Source organism: Vitis vinifera, chromosome 9 (assembly GCF_030704535.1).
Source record: "Vitis vinifera cultivar Pinot Noir 40024 chromosome 9, ASM3070453v1".
NCBI classification, from domain to species: domain Eukaryota; kingdom Viridiplantae; phylum Streptophyta; class Magnoliopsida; order Vitales; family Vitaceae; genus Vitis; species Vitis vinifera.
In genome coordinates this window covers 230,328-253,625 of record NC_081813.1, presented here as the reverse complement: position 1 = coordinate 253,625, position 23,298 = coordinate 230,328, and the positions used below count along the sequence as shown (strand labels likewise).

Sequence of the window (23,298 nt, the reverse complement as noted above, 5' to 3'; positions counted from 1 at the left end):
TCTTCTCATCCCCACCCACATATTGAAAGGACAGTGTGTTGGGTTGGGACTTAGGACCCGTGGGCCGCAATGAGTTGGAAAACACCCTCCAACCCTGAGGGGATTGAAAGGACAGTGTGTTGGGTTGGGACTTTGGACCCGTGGGCCGCAATGAGTTGGAAAACACCCTCCAACCCTGAGGGGTGGGGCCTGGGCCCTGGCCCCTGGGGGCACCAGTGATCACACTCACATTCTATTATTCTCTAGTCCTACCTATTTCGTCGTCTACATTGCCCACCAAGTACCAACCAACTCTAAACTTAACAACCATATACCAGTGCCACAAGGGTTGCATCAAATTATTGGGAGGCCCTATCCCAAAAAGTAAACTATGTTTGATAAGCTTCTAAACTTATTAACTGATTTTTTATTTTATTTTTTTTATATCTCATGATAAGAAAACAAATATCAAATCGTTTTAAAATAATAAAATAACAAGTTTTAGAAAAAACACAAATTAAATATTTTATCTAACACCTAAGAAAGACCCCAAGCCATCTATAAATCCTATTCAAAAATATCTATAATAATCTTCAAATTCATATTTGATAATAAGTTTTATCTCCGAATTAGGGGTGTAAGCATAACATTCTATTGGTTCGGACCTTGTCAGTTTGGTTTACAATTTTCTTGTCTCTTGACTCATAAAAACCTATATTTTAAAAACTTATATATAATTGTTTGATACTTGATAATTTTTTTTAAATATTATATTCAATTAAGGTAATTTATCCTTTTTCATATTATGATTAAATGTATTTAATATATTTTTAATATCAAATTCAAGTTTATTTTATTTTAATTTAAAAACAAATTTAGACTTAAGAACTAATATAAATTCAAATTAATGAACTTTAAGTTCAAAACAAATAAAAATCTACAATTGAACTAAGCATTAAAAAAAAAAAAACCATTTAAGTTAGGTTGAAATTAATTCACGAAAATCAAACCAAACCAAACCAACCTTAAAAAGCTTTGGTTTGATTCAAGTTTTCACTCTAAATCTAATGGTTCGGTTTTTATCATATATAAAACTGATTATAAAAATCTGTGTTTTCCATCTTTAAAAAAGTATTTTAAGCATTACAAAATACTTTGAATCCATGAAAACTCAAACATACCCTACATTCAAAATGAATTAGAAACACAGATAATCTCTGATCAAAATAAATTATTTTTTGATTAATAATTTAAGGCTTAAGTTGGGATTAATACAACTCCCAAATAAAAATGGTTCTTACTGCGAAAGGTCAAAACTAGACAATTGCTTTGGAGAAGGGTAAACTTACCAACGGGAATCCAAAAGGGCAAATTCGTCCTTTTACAGTATGAGAGTAAACCGCCAGTTTTCATCAAAGACCTCTCGGACGATGCCACTCGCCGTTTGTACTGTTGTACACATCTTTTCACGAACTCAACGCTACTATTTTTTAATATTATTATTATTATTATTATTATTTATATACGCATTATTACCAAAAATAAAAATAAAAAGAAAATAAAAAATTGTCATCGCTGAAGCGATCGTATGGCTGAGACTGAGAGCCCCCAAATCCTGTGAATCGATCGAGGTAAGCCTTCGATCTTCCCCTTCGATCCTCTCTCTGCTTTTGATTCCATTTCATTGATTGTTTGCTTTGCCTCTCACGTAACGACGAATCTTTTCCTCATTGCAATCAAACCAATCTTTGCTTTCCGCTGTTTGATTTTTCAGTTTTAGGTTTTTTGTTGATTGTTTTTACTACATGTGTAATGCTCTGTGGATCTCGGTTTTGAATAGCATGCTTTTTTGGATTTTTTGTTTGTTTGGTGTCTGATTTGGGCGTTTTGCTTCCCAATTTCAATGGTTGTGAGTTTAGGGTCACTGGAATTGAGGTTGATGGTCAGCTTGCCAGTCAAAACACGGTCTTTTGGATGCTTTTTAGGAGAATTTTATCATTTGAATGAGAGATGATTCTCAATCAATTCAATCTAGATTGGCTTTGGAGATTTTCCAGGTCTGCTAGCATTCTATGTTAGTTAGGATGTTGAGAATTTCTAGAGGAAAGGTTTGGATTTTGGTTTTGTCCGAGTTTTTATGAATTCGTGACCTGAAATTTTTGTGATTTACGGCATGCACGAGCAACAAATCTGGTCCCAAATTTAGTGTTTACAACTCTAATTTGTTACTGCAATTATAACTTCAGCTATTGCAATTTACACGTAGAGGGAATGTTTTACCATCTTGCCTTTTTTTTTTTCCAGGTTTTGATTGAATGCCCTCCTGTCCTGGTTGAACTTTAATTGGAATTAGTTAATTGCTAATATCTTGTGTTATGACATTTTGTAATCCATAGGCATAGAATTTATGTTATCTTTGATGTGTTCTCTATACAAATTTTGTTGATGGGGCTGCAAGACTATGCAACAAGGAGATTTGTTTTAATATTTTTTTCTTTTGCAGTGTCATGCATGCCACATTTCATGTATATGAGGGTCTTTTTTGGTTGTTTGTATTGTCTATACTATCTTCATGATATGCCATTTTCTTGTTAGATGTTTTTGTTTCTTGCATAGAATAGTACTTGTTTTTCTGGCATTTTTTGAGTACATGGAACGGAACCTGGAACCTCACCATTCCTTCCCCTTACCCCTTGAGACCTGGGTCAGGTCTTAAAGGCTTATTATTTTTAAATATCTAATTACATTTCTTAATAACATTCTTTCCCTTCAGGTTATCATCCAATCCATTGTAGCTTTAGCTCTCCAAGAATTGAAGGAACAGTACAGAGTTTCAACTTTTGTCTTTACTACCATCCAAAGCTGGGAGATGGCAGAAAAATCATGTGTCAAGCGCCTTCAGAAAGAATATAGAGCACTCTGTAAAGTATGCCTTCTTAATATGCCCTTTTAAATTGTATAAATAACTACTAATTATATAGTTATAGCACATATGCATTCTGGAAATGAACTTTTGATTTGTTTTTCTTTTGGGTTAAATTTGTTAATCATGCTTTCTATGAACTTGCAGGAACCAGTTTCCCATGTGGTTGCCCGCCCTTCCCCAAATGATATTCTTGAGTGGCGTAAGTTGCATCTATCTCTATCTCTTTGCTTTCTACTTCAATTAAATTTTCCTTTTAGAGAAACTGAACCTTTTCTAGATAAGGCTATACTGTGATTGATTGAACACATGCACTGTAACAATATTGAGTCTTCCATTTTTGTCTGTCTATCTATCTTTATTAAGAATAACCGAGATTAATGATTAGTCTTTAGATAGATGATTGTAGGTTACAACTGGAAACTGTCATGAAATATGTTGTATAAGATACACTTCCAAAAATCCGGGATGCATATAGAGCAAAATTGGGAACATGTCTTTTCTCAACCCTGTGGAGAATGGAGTTATGGATAATGCAAGCTAATAAAGATTGATTATTGGAGCTGACTTGTTAACTTTAGTTCACTTAATGAATTTGCAATTGTGTGTGTCTTTTAATATGGCATGGCTGTGCCAGTGTTTCCCTGTTGATGACTTGCTTTAGAATGTCCTCAAATGGATTGAGAATAACAAATTCCCATTGCTTTCCTTGGATAAGTTGACATATACTGTAGGATGTAAGTAAGCATTTGCTTTCCACTAGTGTTTAACAATAGAAATTGCATTTCCCTTGAAACTTGATTAGTGTGGTTGGATGTAATTGCCTTCTAGATAGATAGTAAGTAAACTGGATCCTGTTAAGGAACAACCCCTAATGGACCTTGGCAAGTTCTTAAAATATCTGGTGCATGCAATAACTGGAATTGAGTTCTTTGTTGTACTGGTAAAGATCATCTGTTTATTGCAGTGAGCCCCTTTAAAAGTCTCTTTCTTTGCTTTGGTGACATCTCTTTTTAAAATCTTAACCTCGGATAATATAGTCTTATGAGGAAGAGTCCCCCTCGATTGGTATTATATGTGCAAGATATGATGAGAAAATGGTGGATCATCTACTGTTCCATTATGTTTTGATCTCATCTTCAAAAAGAAGTATTTAGATGGATTTATTGTAGATGCAAAACTAAAATTGCGTAGAATTTAAATTCAATTATATTCTTACTCCTTACTAATCTTGCATTTTACGAAATGTCTCAAACTAGTACTTGGACTCATCCATAGATGGATTGGGACTTGGGAGGCTATTGCCTGTTCTTAATTATGGTCAAATCTACTTCCTTAGGGTTTCATTGTTTATAAAAGACAAAAATTATGCCTTAATATTGTAATTCAAGTAATTTTCATGGGTAAACTCTATGGTAATTAGTTACTCCATTTCGCTTGGTTATCTCGTGTTGTCTCTAGAAAGTACTCTGCTTTGGTCTTAACTCGGTAGTAGCGGCTGCTTTGTAGTGTAGGGGATTATTATTCAGGATTTTTTTTCCCTGGTATTATGTTTTTCTCTCACTTTCCTGATTTTATTATGGTCTATTAATTTTCTTGAGCATTTGTAACCTTGATTTTATTCTCCTACCTTGATGTTTCAGATTATGTGCTGGAGGGAAGTGAGGGAACACCGTTTGCAGGTTTTTTTTCTGTCTTTGTTGTTCATTTTGTGATATTGGGCGCTAGTTTGTCATTTGTTGGATTTGTATTTTTTATTGTCTCTTTCATTCTGAACTTTGGGATTCAACAGTTTTATTCTGTTTTTTGAAATTTCTTCTTCTCATGATGATAAGGTGGATATTACTATGGAAAGATCAAATTTCCTCCAGAGTATCCATATAAACCTCCAGGAATCAGGTATTCTGTATTCTGGCTACTTCAATTTTCCCAAGAAATATTCTGTTGCTTTTAGCAGCAGTATTTTACTTATATTAATGTATTCATGTAGTTGCTTTTAATTTTAATGACGTTTTCCTCTCTTGTAGCATGACCACTCCCAATGGACGGTTTATGACACAAAAGAAAATCTGCTTATCCATGAGTGATTGTAAGTCTCTTGCTGTTTCATAGATGGAAAATCCTTTCTTATTTATATTTAGAAGTTGATTTTATTTTCACTTTTATTCTGTTACTTTTCCAGTTCATCCAGAAAGCTGGAACCCAATGTGGTCTGTATCAAGGTAAGACAGAGCCAAGATTTCTTATACACGACACTTGTTTTATGTTATCTTTTCTGTTATTTAATATAGCCTTTTTGAACTAACATGGTTGTATGTTACAAATACAGCATACTTACAGGGCTTCTGTCATTTATGGTGAGTTTATTGTGCCTTCTTGTCTACATTACCTTTTAAGAATAGATTGATTTACTGTGACTGGTACTCCTTGTCTTGGAATTTCTTTTTTGTTATTTGTGTAAGAAATATTTTACGATCATGTTAGTAAATTGAGATAGATGTTGATATTGGCCTGGTGACTTATCAATTTGAATAAACATATATAAAACACGTATTACGATATGGAATTTCACCCGTTTAGGCACTTCACTTCTTTGGCTGAAAAATGTGGTGGCTAAATATTAAATCAAATAAGAATGAAAATACAAGTAGTAGGACAGTTTTAATACATGCTAATGATTGTTACACTCTTAACTGATATTCTATATAAACGAAACATGCACTTTAGACTGAAAATATCCATCTCATAATCATATGGAAACTCTGTACCTATTACTGTTAACCATTTCCAGGGACATTTCTTTTTTCCATTGTGATCGTTGTCATGATTATCAGTTTCTTCTTTATTCCTTGTGCTAATGTGTAAACTATTATTTGTTTTAACATTGTTACTGCAAGGAGAGAAACAATGAAGAGGGGAAGGCCTTTGTTGTAGGCGAGGAGGATGATGGGATGGAGGAGGGGAGTCCTTCATCAGGTTGGCTGCCTTTAGTAAGTTCCTGGGGATGCCAACCGAAGGCTTTGAAAAGGAGATTTTGGCACTTCTAAGAAGAATCAAGGCGTGTAAGGGACATGAGTGTCAAAGACTTAGTAGGAGCAATGGTAAATTTGTGCCCTCTTGCTTTGAAAGGGAGCTTAAGAAGCTGGAGTGGTCGGTGAGCTATAAGTGGACAAATTCAGAAAATGAAGGGACAGAGAGTGGGAAGATTTCAGCAAGAGGCTTATGAAGTTAAAATTTTTGTCTTGGAATGTAGAAGGGGCCAATGACAGTAATGAAAGGATGGTGTTGAAATCTTTGATCAAAGCATGGAAGGTAGATTTGGTTTGCATTCAGGATACCAAAATCCAAGATATTTCCTTAGGATTGGCGTGAAGTCTAGGGACAAGCAGATTCCTTGAGTGGGGAGTGGTGAATGTGAGGGGGGCAGTAGGGGGAATTGTGGTTTTCTGGGATGATAAAGTTCTAGAGCTGGTGGGTATGGAGGTTGGGGTGTACTCAATTTCTTATCGGTTCAAGAACTATGATGATGGTTTTGTCTGGATTTTCACTGGGGTGTATGGCCCTACCCTTGGGGGTGTTAGAGAAGATTTTTGGGCAGACTTGGGGGCAATAAGGGGTTTGTGGAATGACCTGTGGTGCATTGGGGGTGACTTTACTGTTGTGAGATTCCTAGGGGAGCGTTTTGGTGCCAACACTAGACTGTGTGCAACAATGAGAAGATTTACAAAGGTCATCGAAGACCTTCAATTGAGAGGTCTTTCGTTGCTAGGAGGTTCCTTTACTTGGAGGAAGGGATTGAATAATCAAGCCCATGCAAGATTAGATAGATTTCTGGTGTCAGATGGGTGGGAAGGCCACTTTAGTGGTGTGATACTGTGTTTATTAACCAAACTTGTATCAGGCCATTCAGTGATACTGTTTTTTTTTTTTTTTTTGGTGGGGGAAGGGCGAGGGCAGGGTTTGCAGTTTAGGTTTGAAAATATGTGGCTTAAGGACAAGAGATTCAAATATTTAGCGAAGTCTTGGTGGATGAACATCAATTTTAGGGGGTCTCCCAGCTTCATTTTGGTAGAAAAGTAGAAAAGTCTAATTTGCAGAGGTGGAACACTGATGTTTTTGGCAATGTGGCAGTTAAGAAAAATTTGGCCCTGTAACAAGTGGATTTTTGGGATTCAAAAGATTTACAAGGACCTTTTATGTTTTGAGTATGAGTCTATTAGGGAGGCTTCAAGGGTAGAATACCAAAAATGGGTCCTTATGGAGGAAATAAGCTAGAGACAGAAATCTAGAGAGGTTTGGTTGAGGAGAGTGATAGAAATACCGGTTTTTTCACAAAATGGCAAATGCACATAGGAGGAGGAATACTTTGACTAAGGTGAAGATTAATAGGGTTACTCTCACAGAGGAGACTGATGTTAAGGTAGGGATTGTTCAAGCACTCCAATCTCTTTTGACAGAAACATCAGGGGAGTGACATCCTTGTATAAGGGACTTGTGTTTCGATGTTTTACAAAGTCAAAATGCAACAAAGCTGGAGGAACTGTTTCGAGAGGAGGAGGTGTTCATTGCCTTGTCAGATTTTAATGGGGATAAAGCACTGGGGTTGGATGGATTCTCTATGGCTTTTTGGCCATGTTGCTGGGATTTTGTTAAGGAAAAGGTTTTTGGGTTTCTTTAAGAAATTTCATGAACAGGACTGTTTAGTGAAAAGCCTCAATGCTACATTTCTAGTGTTGGTGCCAAAGAAAGGAGTGAATATTTGAAGGATTTTAGGCTGATAAGTTTGGTGGGTAGCCTTTACAAGCTATTGGCTAATAGGTTAAAAAAATGGTGGATAAAATGGTCTCCAAATTGTAAAATGTGTTTGTGGAAGGAAGACAAATTCTTGATGTTGTGCTTATAGCAAATGAAGCAATTGACTCAATATTGAGAAGTGATAGATCAGGGGTACTGTGCAAGCTTGATGTTGAGATGGCTTATGACCATGTCAATTGGAATTTTTTACTTGAGGTATTAGAAAAAATGGGCTTTAAGGGAAGGTGGATCAATTGGATCAGTTGGTGTGTCTCAACACCAAGATTCTTGGTGTTAGTGTATAGTATCCTATTGGGGCTTTTTCAGAGCTCTAGGGGATTAAGGCAGGGGGATCTGCTCTCACCATATTTGTTTGTAATAGCCATGGAGGCACTCGGTTGCCTTCTTAGAAGGGCAAGGGAGGGTGGTTATTTGTCTGGTTTCAAAGTGTTTTGTAGAGATAGAGAGGGTTTGGAGGTTTCCTATCTTTTGTTTGTTGATGATACTTTGGAGTTTATGAGGCCACTTCTAACCAAATGACTTACTTGAGTTGGTTGCTTATGTGGTTTGAGATCATTTCGGGTTTGAAAATTAATTTAGCTAAGGGTGAGCTCATTCCGGTTAGAAGAGTGTTGAATGTGGAGTTTACTTTTGAAGTTGGTTGCAAAGTGGGTGTATTCCCGACCTTTTATTTGGGGTTCCCGTTAGAAGTCGCTCATAATTTTGTGGTGGCTTGAGATGGGGTCGAAGAAAGGTTTCGAAAGATATTAGCAATGTGGAAAAGACAATATATTTCTAAAAGGGGGATGTTAATGTTGGTCAAGAGTATGTTAGCTAGTTTGCTAATCTACTTTATGTCTTTGCTCCGGATGTCGAGGAGAGTTTGTTTGAGCTTAGAGAAAATTCAAATGGATTTTCTTTGGGGAGGTGGGTCTTCAGAGAGAAAGTCTTATTTAGTGAAGTGGGCTATTGTTTGTTCAAACAAAAGAAAGGGGGTCTTGGAGTTAGACGCCTTCACTGTCTTTTGTTTTTTTTTTTTTGATAACTAAGGAACTTTCCATGGGCAAGCTCTTAGGACTCTCCATGAGGACCCAAACCTCGGGGTGTTGACTGCCTTCACTGTTTAAATGAGACCCTCCTTTGCAAGTGGAATTGGTGCTTTGCTACAAAAAGGGATGTCTTTTGGAGAGAAATTATTTGTGGTAAATCTGGGGAAATGGAAAGGAGTTGGTGTTCTAAGGAAGTGAGGGGTAGTTGTGGTGTTAGGTTATGGAAGGCTATAAGGAATTTGTGGGAGTTAGTTTATTGTCAGATTTCCTTCACGGTGGGCAATAGAAGAAGGATTGAGTTTTGGAAAGACAAATGGTATGGTGATGAGACTTTATATGTCTCATTCTCCTCCTTATTTGCTCTAGCTAGCTCTAAAGAGGCTTGGGTGGCGGACTTGTGGTTGCACTCTAATGAGAAGGGTGTTTGGATTCCTAACTTCTCTAGACCTCTCAATGGCTGGCTGGGAAATTAAGACTGTGGAGTGCTTTTTATCGAGGCTTCAAGATATGGCGGTAGATGTGGAAGGGGAGGACAAGGTGTATTGGATGGCGGCAAATAGTGGATCCTTCTCTGTTAAGTCCTTCTATTTTATCCTTGAGGCGGGAAGGGTAGAGCCTTTCCCATCAAGTGTAGTGTGGAATGCGTGGGTTCCTCCAAAGGTAAATTTTTTTGCTTAAGAGGCATCGTGGGGGAAAGTTTTGACTTTAAACCAACTACGAAGGAGGGGTTGGTCTTTAACCAATAAATGTTTGCTTTGCTATGCTCATGAGGAGTCAATTGATCATATTCTCTTGCGTTGTGGAAAGGTGAGGGCGTTGTGGAAAGGTGAGGGTGTTGTGGGAGCTCTTGTTCTCCATGTTTGGGGTGTATTAGGTGATCCATTCTACAATTAGAGAGACCCTTTTAGGATGACATGACTCTTTTGTTGGAAGAAAGTGGAAAAAAGTTTGGAGAGCAACGCCTTTATGTCTTTTTTAGACAATATGAAAGGAGAGATAGAAGATCTTTCAAGAATATGGAGCTCTCCGTTCAAAGGCTGAAATTCTTGTTTTTGTGCAGCTTGTTATCTTGGTCTAATTTGTTTGTAGAAAATATAACTTTGTCCTTAGTTGATTTTATTAATTGGTTGGGGTTGGATTAAGGGAGGGACTATATTTGTTTTTCTTGTCCTTTTTGGCAGTTGTTGTAATAACTGTGTGTTCTTTGTTGCATTCCTTTTGACACTTTTATACTATTGCCATTTACTCATCAAAAAGAAAAAGTATTATCACTATTATTTGTTTTCAACATTCATGCCAAGTGCACACAATACAAATAGATACAAACGTCTGGCCTTGCATTGGTCTAACTATGACTTGACTTGCTTTGCGAGCTCTTAAGCCCCTTTACTCGTGCTTTATTTTTATTCTTAACTCTCTTCACCCACCACAACCACCACCATGGCCGCCACACTAACATCCCCACCACCAAAAAGCTTGCCAGGGAAAAGATGTATGTCTTGAGCGCTTTGGGAAACTTTTCTTCACCTGTTTCTTTGTGGATTCATAGCTGGAAACTTCCATCTAAATTTATATTCCTGACTGGGTTGCCCTTATATGATGGGATACCTTACTGAAATGATATACCAGAAATTGTTGTTATTAGGTTGGTGGTTTTGGGGCACAAGGAGAGATGGGAAAAATCCTTGAGGAAATTATTTCCATAGATTGAACCTAAAACCATTTTTTAGATCTTTTAAAATAGTGATACCTTTCTATTAATTTGTCCATTCCCAAGAGCTACTTACCTGAGTATGCATTTTTCTTATGCAGATGGACAACAGTCCTACAACAGGCAGTGTTACAACTACTACTAAAGAGAAGCAACGTCTTGCTAAGGCTTCTCTTTCTTTCAATTGTAAAAAGTAAGTCCATTGCTATTCTTATTCTGTTTTTTGTAATTTAATCCCCAATTCCTGTGGTTTCTGGATGAAACTTCAAAATTCATTTCCCTTAAATTCGGATAATGGTAATTCACCATAGCATGCTATATTCAGGCAATTAACTTTCTGTTTGTCACACTTCATGTTATCCAATCTATTCTATCATGTTTTGGCACCCTTTTATTTCCTGTTGATTGCCTGCCTGAATTTAGTTCATTTTGGTAGAACCTTGCCATGATGATTATTCTCAACCGCCATTTTGGTTTTGTTCATGACAGCGCAACATTTAGGAAAATGTTTCCTGAGTATGTGGAGAAGTATAACCAGCAGCTTTCTGAGCAAAGTCTTTCAGAACAGGGGTCACCTGCGCCTTCTCAAGAAGATTCCAGACGCTTGTTGGATAAAGTTGGAAATTCTATGCGGGAGGACCTGAAAAGAGTAGAAACGCCAAAGGACACAAGAAAAAACAGGAGGCAGTCATTTCCAACCTGGATGCTGGTCCTGCTGGTTTCCATCTTTGGCATCGTAATGGCTCTCCCTCTTCTTCAACTTTGATATGTAGAATGGTAAAGGAGACTAGCTTTTGCAGTGTTCAAACACTCCTTTTAAAATGCTTCTAGGTTTGCCATATATCTAACAGAATTGTATAGGGGGGTGAAGGGAGAGAGGGTCAGTTAGATCTCTTGCCTGATGTCTCTCCTTCTGTTCTACCGATGACGCCTTGTTTGTCATCCTTGAGATATTACATGCTTGTGATGTCATCTTTTATCTATTTGAGGTTTCTGCTTGGCTCAGTTGAGGTTGGTATTCCTTTATTTGTTTCCGTGTCTAAAGCCCAACTGCCGGGGCCATCTCCAGCCACTAATGGGTGGATTTCGGTGGAAGGGCACCCAAATGCTCTGGCAATTATAGTTAGTAGACTGGAATTAAAGATGATGGGTGGAAATTATTTGTATTATGTGGATTCAAGGGCATAGTCATTAGCTACACTTTCTGTAGGTCCCCCTTTCTCCTAGAATAGGGAATCATTATTCCTAGGTTTTGGAAGTGGGATTGGGTTTTTAAGTCCAGAAATCACATGTAATTTGACGTAACCTTGAGCTGGAGCTCACAGGGACCTTGGGACAGGCAGATCTTTCAGACGCTTTCAAGTGGTTTTCAACAAAATTAATGCACTTTCTGAAAGAAGTAGACAAAAAACCATCGGCCATGTTAATGCTGATGGATCATGGGAGTATGCAAATATCAAATCCAAGAATTGGACGGACGTTATTGGCATTTGTCTTATCTGCTAGCTACAATTTAGAGGCAAACATGTTTGACAATTTTCGGGAAAAAAAATAAGTTTTTGACTACGGTTCTTTCAAATAGCTTTTGGTTTTCAATTTTGAAAACCTCTAAGTATGGTAGAAATCTCTTTAAGTATTCTCTATTTTTCAATTGTTTCTTCAAACATTCTATAAATAATAACTGAAAATATTTCAATCATAAACTGATATGACACAAAAATTTACTAATCATGTTTTTTAAATTAGAAATTTATTATCAAAGAACAGGTTTTAAATTCTGTACACCCACATCCGAGCAGCATAATGTCTAAAGGGAGAAAAAGCAGGAGGCATTGAGTGGGGAGAGTTTGTAGATGAAGTCGGTCAATACTTTGCTCCACCCACAGAAAAAGTAGCGTGAGAATCCGAAACATGCGGCGGACTTGATGCAATTCAACCATTTAATTTATTCCCCTCCATTATAATATGATTACAGAGTATATCTTGATCTATTCAAATTAATATTTTCCCTCCTCCAATATCAACTGTTTTCCATCCTGGTGATTATTAGTAAGGAAGGTAATCAGATATTCTAATACTAAACTGGTAATACATTAAACTGTTTTAATTGGCTCTTCCTTCACGGATGGGCAAACTTAGATTTGATTCTTTGTTAGTAGAGGCTGAGTTGTCTTGATGCTGATTTTTTTTGGTAATGTGTGGATTGACTTTTACTGTGTTTCCATTCACTTCTCCTTTACACCACTCTCCTTGCCAAAAGCAAAACCCTAGTATAAATCAAAAAGAGAAAAGTTAAAAGGCCCTTGCCCCCTTGTTTGCCAATTCAGCTTGCTTTCTATACTCTACAAAATATACAGATACTGATGTTTGATGGGGTTTTAATGGAGTGGTTGGCTTTGCCTCGTCCACCCATCAATCATAAAGTTGTTAGAACAAGATTTCTCTTTCTCATGTCATTTCTCTTTCAAGCCAACCATACTTGAAGGTAAGTAAACGTGAGTTGCATTCCATCTTCTTGTCTTTTGATCTCTCTGCCAGTGTCTGCTCCATTGGTTTCACTTCCTTTTAATAGATTTTGGGAGGATTCGATTATTCAATCTGTTGAAAGAGGTTTGCTTTTGGAAATGATTTGAAATCATCAAATTGAGACAGAACAAGTTCTTCTACTAGTTTGATTTTAGTTTTGCTTTAGTCATGGTAATGGGGTTCTGTTGCTTTCAGGCAAAGATGTTGAAATCTGCAGTGTATCCAAAATGTGAGACGGGGGATTACAATGACCATGGTCTTGATCTTCAGGAGGACTTTTCACAGGTATTTAATACACTCTTTGTCAGCTTCCGCTACTTATCTCTAGACCTATGTGTACAGCCTTCTATATTGAGTCTGTTCATTTATTCGATTTTCGATTATGATCAGTTTTTGGAGGAAGCAAGAAGGCATGCAAGACAAGGAAATCCCCAGGGCCCATCACCACATGGAGATGAAGCTGGAAAGGGAAGATTGAGTGAAGAGAAAAGGAGCAAGAAGTCATGGAAAAGCACTCTGTTTTCATGGTGGAAAGCTGATAAAAAGAACAAGCCCAGTGTGGAACAGGTGCCCTGTTCTCGCATTTCTGATCCAAGACGCGGACATGTTTCTGGTCCAATTTATGGGAGCGGCAGGCGAACAGATAGCAAGCAGCGCCGCCCCACATCTGGCCCGCTTACTAGTCTCTTCAACCCCACAAGGAAAGCAGAAACTGATATTCCCTATGTGAGTCTTAACCAGCTGAGCAGTTCACATAGTGCCCAGGCCTATGGACCTGTTTACTTGGTAACGTGAAGAATCGACACCAGAAGGTTGGCAGAAGCCTGAAAATGTTGGTACATTGGAAAAACAATGGAAGTTTGGCGACAAGGAAGTGTAATAAGATAATTTCCATGGTGTGTAGAATCTGAGTGCCTGCTGTAATGGTTAAGCAATTGGAATGTCTGAAGGGAATGCAGAGTTTGGAAATAGAGCCAACTAGGTTGGTTGGTTGAGTTCTCTTTAAGTTGCGCAAGAAAATCTCCAAGCAGTCTCTTGAGCTTCCATTTCATTTTTTCCTCTGTTTTGTTAGTGCATTTCTCTAACTTTCCCAGGATTTCTTTCTAATTTCGGGGATAATGCTGCATTTGCTTTTACTTTCTGAGATTTCTCAGAAACTAGATACAGAAAATGACTCAAAATTTTTGAAATCATCAAGCCATATTAGTCTCTTGGGTGATAAAGATGGCAAGAAACCAGCCAGCAGGAGCCAGAGAGTAAAAGAATACGTAACCAAAAACATGTTTGATTTGTCCATTTCCCCCTTCTTTAGTAAAGCGGTCATTGCTTGACTTCATGTTCATATTATCAAGGAAAAAAGACAAACAAAAAAGGATGAGGAAGTTGGGGAACAGAAAAGTAGAAATAGGGCAAGCCAAATGATATAAGAGGGATGAGGAAGTTGTGAAACAGAAAGTACATACAAGATCATTCTCAGGCAAAAACTAGAGGAAGCTGAAATTCCTATTTTTCCCCCAAGTCCGATACGAGCAGTGTGGTCCGCCCATATCCTTCAAACCTTGAACATAACTATCAGAGAACTGTATAATTTGTCCAGTAAGATGAGGGGCATGTTCCACAAACAAAGGATTGAAAAGAGAGCATAAAATCGATCAGGTAAATAAGATAAGCTGGAATCCATTGATCCTTCATAAATGACCAAGAAGTTATGGGGCATATGCAGTTACAGAGATGACTGTAATCCTACAAGTAGGATACTCGGACACACTGAAAAAGAGCAATTGATATCTTCTCCAGCAATGGACTACATTAGCTAATCTTCCATTCTAGAGAATCAAAAAGTAAAAAGGAAAAAACCCCCATCCTTAGTCTTATATAAAAATTCTGTACCTGGCTGCTTTTATCTCCTTCGGTACACAGCCCACAGAAATTGAGTTGCAGACTAATTGGAACAAATATTGATATTCAGAAACACTCTTTGTAGATCTTTTCATTCAGTAAAATTTCTTAAATTAATAATTCCATGCTTTTACATCATGAATTCTAGCATCATCCTTTTGATGGATGATATCTCCCAGCAATAGACGTAGCCTCCTTGACCTGACCCGTGACAGGAAACATCACATCAGGTCACTTTTTACATGTTCAGTGTCTGGATCCCTTTCTGTTTTTTCATTGATTTTGCTTCAGAAATTCAGATTTTCTTGCCTCATGCAAACCCTCTTTGGGTTGCAATGCTAAATCCTCAAGACAGAATCACTTCCCCACATTCCCATGTAATTTGTGAAGAATCCTCCAAGTCACAGCATCTGGGGTCAATCCATTCTTTTTCATTTCTTGAACAATTGTATAAGCTTCTCTCTTCGAACCTAACTTGCAAGCATGGTCGATCAAAATGTTATAGTTCACAACATTCAAAGTAACCCCGCAATCTACCAATTCATATAAGAAATCACAAGCCTCGTTCAATTTGCCTGAGCGGCAAAGCCCTTTGAGAATTGCTGCATAAACAAAGTTATCATGAACCTTTGATGGCCAGATAACATCATCCCAGAACCTCTTAGCCTCATCTATTTGGTCAGACTCAAATAATCCATCAATTATTATAGTGTAGGTTATAGTGTTAGCAGCTACCCCATCACTTACCATACTGTTAAAAACCTCCGTTGCTACATTTGCTTGCTGCAGCTTAAACAAACCATGAAGAACTGCGTTAAACGTTACAACACCAGGCTTAAAACCTTTTTCGGGCATTACTCGTCGCAATACATCAAGTGCTTCTTCAGTTCTTCCGAGATTCAGTAAACCACAGATAATAGTGGTATAGGTCACAGAATCAGGAGCACAAAATTTTCCCATCACCATATCATCTAGTACTTTCAAGGCTTCTTCAACTCTCCCCATCTTGCAGAACCCATTGATAACTGTGTTCAGGGTAATCACATCAGGCTGGCATTGGGTCTGCAGCATGAAAACAAGCACATTCAGAAGCTCGGTTGGGTTATTCATAAGACAAAGAGCTCTTAAATAAATATTGTAGATCCTAGTTTGATCTACTCCTTCCTTGTTCAACATTAACTGCATAACTTCCCTTGCCTTGCAGAGATCAGCGTCACGACAAAGAGCTTCTAATAGAACCTTATATGTATGCTCTGACATCATGTACCCAAATTCAACTCCTTCCTTTAACAATTGATAAGCCCTCATACAACCACCCTCCTTGCTTAGCCCATGTACGATATAATTATAAGATACTAAGCTCGGAAAAAACCCTCGCTTTCTCATTATATAAACAATTCTGGAAGCCCCATGGTTCCTTCCACATCTACAAAGAGAGTCTATCATTTGCCCGTATACAAATTCCTCGCTCACACTCTTCCCTTGAGGCATATCTTCTGCAATCCTGAACACTTCAAGAAAGAACCCTTCTTTGCATAGAGAGTCAATGAGATTAGCAAAGGCTGCATTGTTCACAGATGGGTCATTCTCATCCATCATTTTCTGCCAAAGTTTGCACATCAGTTCCCTTCCACGTTCAACATCCCGCTTGCAAAGAACCCCTTTAAGCAATACACTATAGGTCAGTGAATTGGGCACTACTCCACTCTCAAGCATTTCGTCAAACAACTTCCATGCACTAGTCTCTTCACCAATTTTACAATAACCATCTATGAGAGTAGTGTAAGAAACCGCGTTTGGGCAATGGCCCCTGCTCCTCATATCAAAAAACAATCCATGGGCTTCATTGGGTTGTGAAAACGAGCAAAGCTGATGTATCAAACGATTGTAGTTAATCAAAGAGGGCACAAATTCGGGCCTTGCAGCGATCAAACCGCGAAAAACATGCAGTGTGGCATGTGGGGTACGAGAGTCAAGTAAGCGAGCAATGAGGACGTTGCAGGTGCGCTGGTCCGGGACGCAGTGAGAAGCAAAGGAGAGTAGAAGGCGATGGTGAGCTTCAGAGAAACGGTTGGCATCACAGAGAGCGTGAATTATGCTGCTAAGATTGAGGGAGTCGGGTCGGTAGCCTCGGAGGCGAAGCAAGTCCAGAAGGCGGAGAGCTTCGTCCACGTTGCGGTCGCGGGTGCAGAGGTTATGAATCTTTCTGCTCCAGAAAGCCTTGTTGATTATGCTTTCTTCTTCTTTTTCTTCTTCATGTTGTTGATTTGGGGTGGATTGAGCGGAGAAGAAGAATGCAAGAGGCAGAGTGTTTGCTGCTGATGGCAACTGTGGTACTTGGACCCGGCCCCTGAACCTAACCCCATTGATCGTCTTCCCCATACAAATCAAAAACTGCATTTCCCCATATAACAAGAATCAATATCTTGTCCTTTTGACATTCAATTCATAATTTTCAGTGACCAAATAAAATAGACAAGTTGTTGTGTTTTGAAGAAGGAAAACACTTTCCATCTGTGTTTGGCAACATTTTATACATCACTTTTTGAAACTAATTTTTGACAAGAGTTCAATTTGACTCAAATACTGAAAACAACTTTCTCAATTAATTCACGAAGATAGCATCCCTCATGTTAGTTAGTTGTCTTCAAAAACCAGTTGAAAACAACTCAATATTTAAATTTAATTTTTAAAAAGAGAAAATTCAAAATAATTTTTTAAATTAAAAAGGAGTTTTTTATTTTATAAAAACATAAAACCATGTTCAAGAACAATTTGGACACAAGCCCTTTCATTTCTCCAAGCTAATCCAAACAATCATAAGTTAATAAAACTATCCCAAAACAATGAGTAGAAAGAACAAAATCACCAATTCATCAATCCACTGAATATGCCTAGAAGGTATAAGAAATTGAGAAACCACCATGATTTATGAATGCCACTGCAGGACTTGGTGCTTGAGGAAAACAATTGGATTGAGCTGTAATCTCAGCCAAACAGTTTTCAAACAAAACCTTCCCAACATTTTTCATGATTTGCTGAAGGGCTTCTACAATGAACTTCCCAACTTTTCTGCATGATTCTTCTACCTCTGGTAGCTTTGGTCAATCAGAGATTCAGAAGTGATCTCATTTGCCCACACATTCGCATTCCAACCCATCATTTTCATGTCTGGCTCAGGAGAAACAAGAGACATTAGATGATATTTGATTGATAGAAGAGCTAATGCCAAACAAAGCCCAACAAAGTCTATAACAAAAGAGAGAATTTTCATATCCTTGCTCTTAGAAAATTTTGACATGAGAGTCCACATAAATAAGAATACTTGTAGTGAACACCAGAACTAAAGCAAAGTTGCTGTACTTTGATATAATAACGACAGAAGATCAAATGAAATCAAATCCAAACAATGAACTTCTACAGAACAATGTGAAACTGAAAATATGCAAATCCCACAAACAAATGCACAATGAATCATAAAATTGACTGGTAAGTATAACTTCCAAAAACAACAAAAAGATAATTCCACCATTCTTCGTTGTGTAAATAGGCTACCTCCATATGCAACAATGTCCACCAGTAGACAAGCCTGTAAGACCAATGACTTTAGCATAACTTATCAGGTTGTCATTCAGGGGTTCTTAAGCTGTTAATAACAGTGAGTTGAATGAATTTTTGTATTCAACAGAACTACAAGATTGTAGTATACCAAGTTCTAGATGCCTGCATCTCTAATGAATAACCAATTGTCTTGCACATACCTGTCCATCCCCTAAACAACAATTTTTGTTTTCTTGACTAGTATTAGTATCAAATTTGGAGTATCGGTTCGATACACATTGCATTTCAATTTAGTGGAATTTCAAGTCTCTGATGAAAAATCAAGCCCATATGTGAAAGTTTCTCCATCACAAGTAGTTTATTGTAAGAGAAATCAATTCCACTGCAGCAAATGTAAAGAGATTCTATATAGAGAATGAGGTTTTGAACAGTTCGATTAATAGCTTTACAACAGATGGATTGTCCATCCTCTCAAATGAAAGAAATCCTACTTTTGTTTCATAAGATACATTCTAGTATAAACAACAGATTGCAGAGATTTGAAGTGCTGCAGCTTCACCATTTCATCTTCAAAAAGAACCACCAAAAAATAACGAATGCTGGTCTACCTGAGATCTGATTATTTAACAATCTCAAGCTCTCGACTGGATTGTCATGTCCCAGGGGCAATGCTCGCAAATGGGGGAGGTGATGTCTTCAGACATCTAGAGTTGATTTTGAACTTTGTCCTCTCCCTCCTTGTTCAACATCAACAGAACCGGGACTGCAAGGAACGACCCTTTTCTCTCTGCTCAAAAGCCTCTTCAATGACCTCAGTCTGGTCGTCATTGGCGATTTGAGTTCTTCCTCAGAAGTTCCTCCTGTGGAAGGCGACAAGGATGAAAAATTCTCAGCCGTCTGCCTGGGTATGTCAATCACCAACATCCCATCTGGCCCATTACCAGGGGAGGCACAAGGGGGTTGAGAAGAAGCAGCGCCTTCTTCCAAGCACAATCCAGCAGAGGTGACCCGAGTCTGGTTTCCCCAAAACAAGATGTTTGTGGGGTAATTCGGAGACTCTAAGGAGTAGTCCCCAGCAGCTGAACTCTCATCCGATAACTGAATACTCTCCGGCGACTGAGGAGTGGTTGGGTCGGAGAGTACGGTCGCAACTAGGTTTCTACAAAGAGGGCAGGTGGAGTGGGATTGAAACCACATGTCGATGCATTCAACATGGAACCCATGGTTGCATTTGGGAAGCAACCGGGCTTTCTCGCCGGTGACGAGCTCAGACAAGCAAACAGCACATTCCAGACCGTCCTTGAACTCTTCAGGACGGAAGACCAGTACGGGTATGGAACCAAGAATGGAGGGATCGAGGCCTCTGCGCATGGCGGGCAGAGCCGGGTCTTGGCCCGGGGCGAAGACGAAGCGGCGGCGGCGGCGGCGGCTACCACCAAAGGAGCTGCCTCTGTCTGCCGTTCTCCACCAGAACCATTTCGCGTAGAGATGCAGAAAGAGAACAAACACAACCACGAAGAAGAGAACTATTATGGCTACCACCATAATCTTGCCGCTCAGTTCCACGGCTGCGGAGTCGTCCAACGAGCTCGAATCAAAGGAGTCCCCCATCTTTCAACCTCTCTATGAATGAAAAATGGTGTAGAAGGGGGATGTGATTTGGGGATATGAAGCAGAGAAGCTTTAAATACGAGGAGAAGAACAAATTGGACTTGTTCGTTGGTGGGATTGGGAGAATGGAAAATTCAGAGGCATTTAAACGAAAGAAAGTTCAAACAAGGAAACTCATTGAGGGAAGAGATGACGAGAGATGGGTCTAAATTCTACATTGACATGCCATAGAGTAAACACCAAACCTGTCCCCCTCTTTCTCTTCCTACTGCCTTCTCCCTTTGACTCCTCCCGTGGCCTTAGATTCTTAGAAGACGCAACCCAACCCCATTTTCACTCACGCAACTGCTCTTCAATTTAACCATCACTACCCATTTTTCCCACTTGGGCTTACTGCCCATTGTCTTCTGCTTTCTTCCCTCTCTTTACCCCCTACTTTGACTTTTGTGTACGAGGTCATCCATGTTTCCATTGCTGGTTTTTCCTTTTTGCCTTTGTGTTTTTTTTTTCTTAATGATGTAACGGTGATGTTGTTTCACTATGGGTGATCAGCATATTATAAAATAGGTGGTATATTTTGTATAAAATTTACGTCCCCATCCATACCATCCAAGTTAAAATATTGATCGTAGAAAGTGTCCCATAAAAATCTCATCTCAGAGTATGAGATCATGGGATAAGTCAATTTATACATATGAAACCACCATCCGGTCAATGATTACTTCGATACTCTAATCAGACCTTCATACACTATACAAAACGAAAAATCTAATCCTGCTAAATTGATACATCACGGTTAATTACTAAATGATGGTACCCATTTACAACATCATGATATCAAAGTCAATGTATAAAATGACAAGATTAAAGTACAAAATAATTGAACTAAGGTATAAAATAATAAAATCATACGTGAATAATAAGAATCGACATCATTTGATTTATCATATTTTTTATATATACCGGATTATAAATATCCTTATTATATGATCATTGATGAACTCATGTGCACATATAATAACCCAATTCTTATCGGGTCTACTTAGCCTTCTTTTTTTTATGTGCAAATTGAACAAAACATGCTTTAGCAAAAGAGGGGGCGCAGCCCACCATGTTGCAAACAAGCTCAAAAAATTAGCTTAACAGATCTCGTAAATCAATGTACAAAATTCAAAAAAGACAAAAGAGAAGATTTATTTTGGCCTAATTTATTTAGCCCATTGTAAAAGGCATTTTCACACTTTAAATGATTTAATATTTTAAATATTTTATACATTATCCTTGAATGGTAGACAAAAATCACTGGATAAGCATGCCAAGAGGGTTGCTCATCTGAACTCCGACTACAAACAAAATTATTATCAACCTCCTATCCATCTCCTTAGCCTCAACCTGGGCTGATTCTATGTTACCAAAAAAGCTTGATACCATATAGAAAAAAAAAATGTATTTTATTTACTTCAGTCTCATTTATTTGCATATCAATAGATTAAATTTTGGGTTGGATACTGTACCTAGTCAATACCTACTTTCCCTCTCACTCTCTTCTTTATTGCCGAGTGAGAAAGAGGATGAAAGCTACCCGTATTCTGGTTCCCATTCAAGCATCACAAATTCTTCTCAATGGGCACGACAGTTATTTTGGTTTTTCTAAGAAATAAAATAAAATAAATGATGACCCACACCACAAAAGCCGGTGACGTGGTGATCCACCCTTGGTGCTTCTTGGGGCTTTGAGGTGGTCAATACGGCGATGGTGGGTTTGTTGGTGGTCAGCGTCAATGTAAGTAACGACCAGGAAAGTCCTCCTTGTCAATTTCTGGTCTTCCTTTTAGTTTTAGCAATCAACTTCCTTTTGAAACTCAAATTCAAGGAAGGGTTTAAAATAGTAATTACTAGTGTTGATTTTAGTGGGTTTTGAAAACAGAGAGTTATTAATAAATAAGTAAGTTAGTTTAAAATAGTAATCACCTACGTTGATTCTAGTGGTTTTAGAAAGTTAAAAAAAAAAAAAAAAAAAAATTCAAATTATTTTAAAGAATTGTTTATTTGGAAGTGCTTTTGAAAACCTAGCAAAAGAGAAGCCTACATTTGCGGGCAAAACTTTTGAATTCTAATCATTATTTGGTTTAAGTAGGGAGGGTGGAGTGTCGCTTTCAAATGAACATCATTGATTAATGCCTCTTTAGGCTCTCACACATGATCCAGCCCCGTGATTATTGAGATGTGAGAGACCCCATTTTAAGGTATAGATGCAAATGCAATCATAAAATATCATTCTGGGTTTTACAGGCAAGTGAAGGGTATATCGTTTAAGACAAAATGATGATATTTCCTTGTCATTGTGCCCACAGGAGGGGGGAGGGGAGGGTTCTGTGAATCAGACCATAGATGTGAACAGAGGGGGCCGTTCATAACTGACTTTGAAAATTCAAAGGAAAAGGGTTCACGCGCGCCCACCGCCCTTTCTTCCTAGATTCGTGGCTCCATAAGTCAATAGTCAGCCAACCTGCCACCCACCCAACCATTGTAGCCATCGGAGGCTGAGGCTGAGTCTCTACCCTACCATCAACATAATTCACATGAAAAACAAGGTTGGATAGGGATTAGGGATCTACTGTCTATAGTCCAGAGACCAGCCGAAAGGGAAGATCCGGGGACGCCTTTGTCTGTTGGCGCCGTGGTTGTGAATCTTGTGATGGAAGTATTGAACCAATCCTTGAGCTTTAAGCGGGAAATGCTTTCAAAGTACTTCTAAAAAAAATAGTTTACTTTTAGTGCCTTTTCATATTTATATAATTAATATTTAAAATAATTCTAAAAAGATAAATAAAAATAATTCTAAAAAATCTTTAAAAATATCTCATTTTCTATTTTTAAGATAAAAAAACTTTTATTTTTATTTTTATTTTGTAAACATTTGTTTTTGGTTTTAACATGGTGTTAAAAGTCAAAATTTTAAAACATTATTATAAAATTTAGTTGAACATAAAATTACTATTAAATATGAAATATTTTTTCACTCTTATTAAAAAAAAATGGTTGAATAAGCATAAAATACTTTATTAAATTATTAAAAACAATGAATGAGAGAGAGTTTCTATCTTTCCCAAAATTCTAACAAAATCAAAGTTCATTAAAAAACTCATAATTCACCAATTAATAATTCCCCACTTCACTATAAATTTTGTTTTAATTTGTACAAGGAGGGGCCTAGTGAGGATTAAATTAATGGTTTGGGAAAG

At 37.9% G+C, this 23,298-nt stretch overlaps 4 protein-coding genes across 9 annotated transcripts; 2 read left to right on the top strand and 2 right to left on the bottom strand.

The window, feature by feature from the left end:
* The first annotated feature begins 1,409 nt into the window (after positions 1 to 1,409).
* On the top strand, positions 1,410 to 11,461 carry LOC100261654 (ubiquitin-conjugating enzyme E2 34). 2 transcript variants are annotated; one of them, XM_002263981.4, is made up of 10 exons: positions 1,410 to 1,610; positions 2,753 to 2,905; positions 3,050 to 3,104; positions 4,546 to 4,584; positions 4,738 to 4,801; positions 4,930 to 4,991; positions 5,085 to 5,124; positions 5,232 to 5,259; positions 10,558 to 10,649; positions 10,946 to 11,461. In XM_002263981.4, the coding sequence occupies exons 2-10, from the start codon at positions 2,849 to 2,851 to the stop codon at positions 11,220 to 11,222; spliced, it is 714 nt and encodes a 237-aa protein (XP_002264017.1). In that variant the 5' UTR covers positions 1,410 to 1,610; positions 2,753 to 2,848; the 3' UTR covers positions 11,223 to 11,461. The 2 variants fall into 2 exon arrangements, with proteins under 2 accessions (XP_002264017.1, XP_059595380.1); XM_059739397.1 differs by lacking the exon at positions 1,410 to 1,610 and adding an exon at positions 1,619 to 1,687.
* Positions 11,462 to 12,564: 1,103 nt separating this feature from the next.
* Positions 12,565 to 14,041, top strand: LOC100854504 (uncharacterized). Of its 4 annotated transcripts, none has more exons than XM_010656060.3 (3): positions 12,565 to 12,951; positions 13,178 to 13,267; positions 13,373 to 14,041. In XM_010656060.3, exons 2-3 carry the CDS (start codon positions 13,184 to 13,186, stop codon positions 13,775 to 13,777), a joined length of 489 nt encoding a protein of 162 aa, XP_010654362.1. In that variant the 5' UTR covers positions 12,565 to 12,951; positions 13,178 to 13,183; the 3' UTR covers positions 13,778 to 14,041. The 4 variants fall into 4 exon arrangements, with proteins under 4 accessions (XP_010654362.1, XP_003632814.1, XP_010654361.1 ...); XM_003632766.4 differs by having other exon boundaries at positions 12,567 to 12,941; XM_010656059.3 differs by lacking the exon at positions 12,565 to 12,951 and adding an exon at positions 12,958 to 13,066.
* A 602-nt stretch (positions 14,042 to 14,643) lies between these two features.
* LOC100258348 (pentatricopeptide repeat-containing protein At3g18020) lies at positions 14,644 to 18,715 on the bottom strand. Of its 2 annotated transcripts, XM_019222287.2 has the most exons (2): positions 17,805 to 18,715; positions 14,644 to 17,275 (listed from the first exon to the last, which is right to left on the bottom strand). In XM_019222287.2, exons 1-2 carry the CDS (start codon positions 17,805 to 17,807, stop codon positions 15,239 to 15,241), a joined length of 2,040 nt encoding a protein of 679 aa, XP_019077832.1. In that variant the 5' UTR covers positions 17,808 to 18,715; the 3' UTR covers positions 14,644 to 15,238. The 2 variants fall into 2 exon arrangements, with proteins under 2 accessions (XP_019077832.1, XP_002271048.1); XM_002271012.4 differs by lacking the exon at positions 17,805 to 18,715 and having other exon boundaries at positions 14,644 to 17,632.
* A 110-nt stretch (positions 18,716 to 18,825) lies between these two features.
* Positions 18,826 to 20,389, bottom strand: LOC100267019 (RING-H2 finger protein ATL3). The gene has a single exon (XM_002263179.5). It carries the CDS (start codon positions 20,051 to 20,053, stop codon positions 19,139 to 19,141), a length of 915 nt encoding a protein of 304 aa, XP_002263215.1. The 5' UTR covers positions 20,054 to 20,389; the 3' UTR covers positions 18,826 to 19,138.
* Positions 20,390 to 23,298: the final 2,909 nt, after the last annotated feature.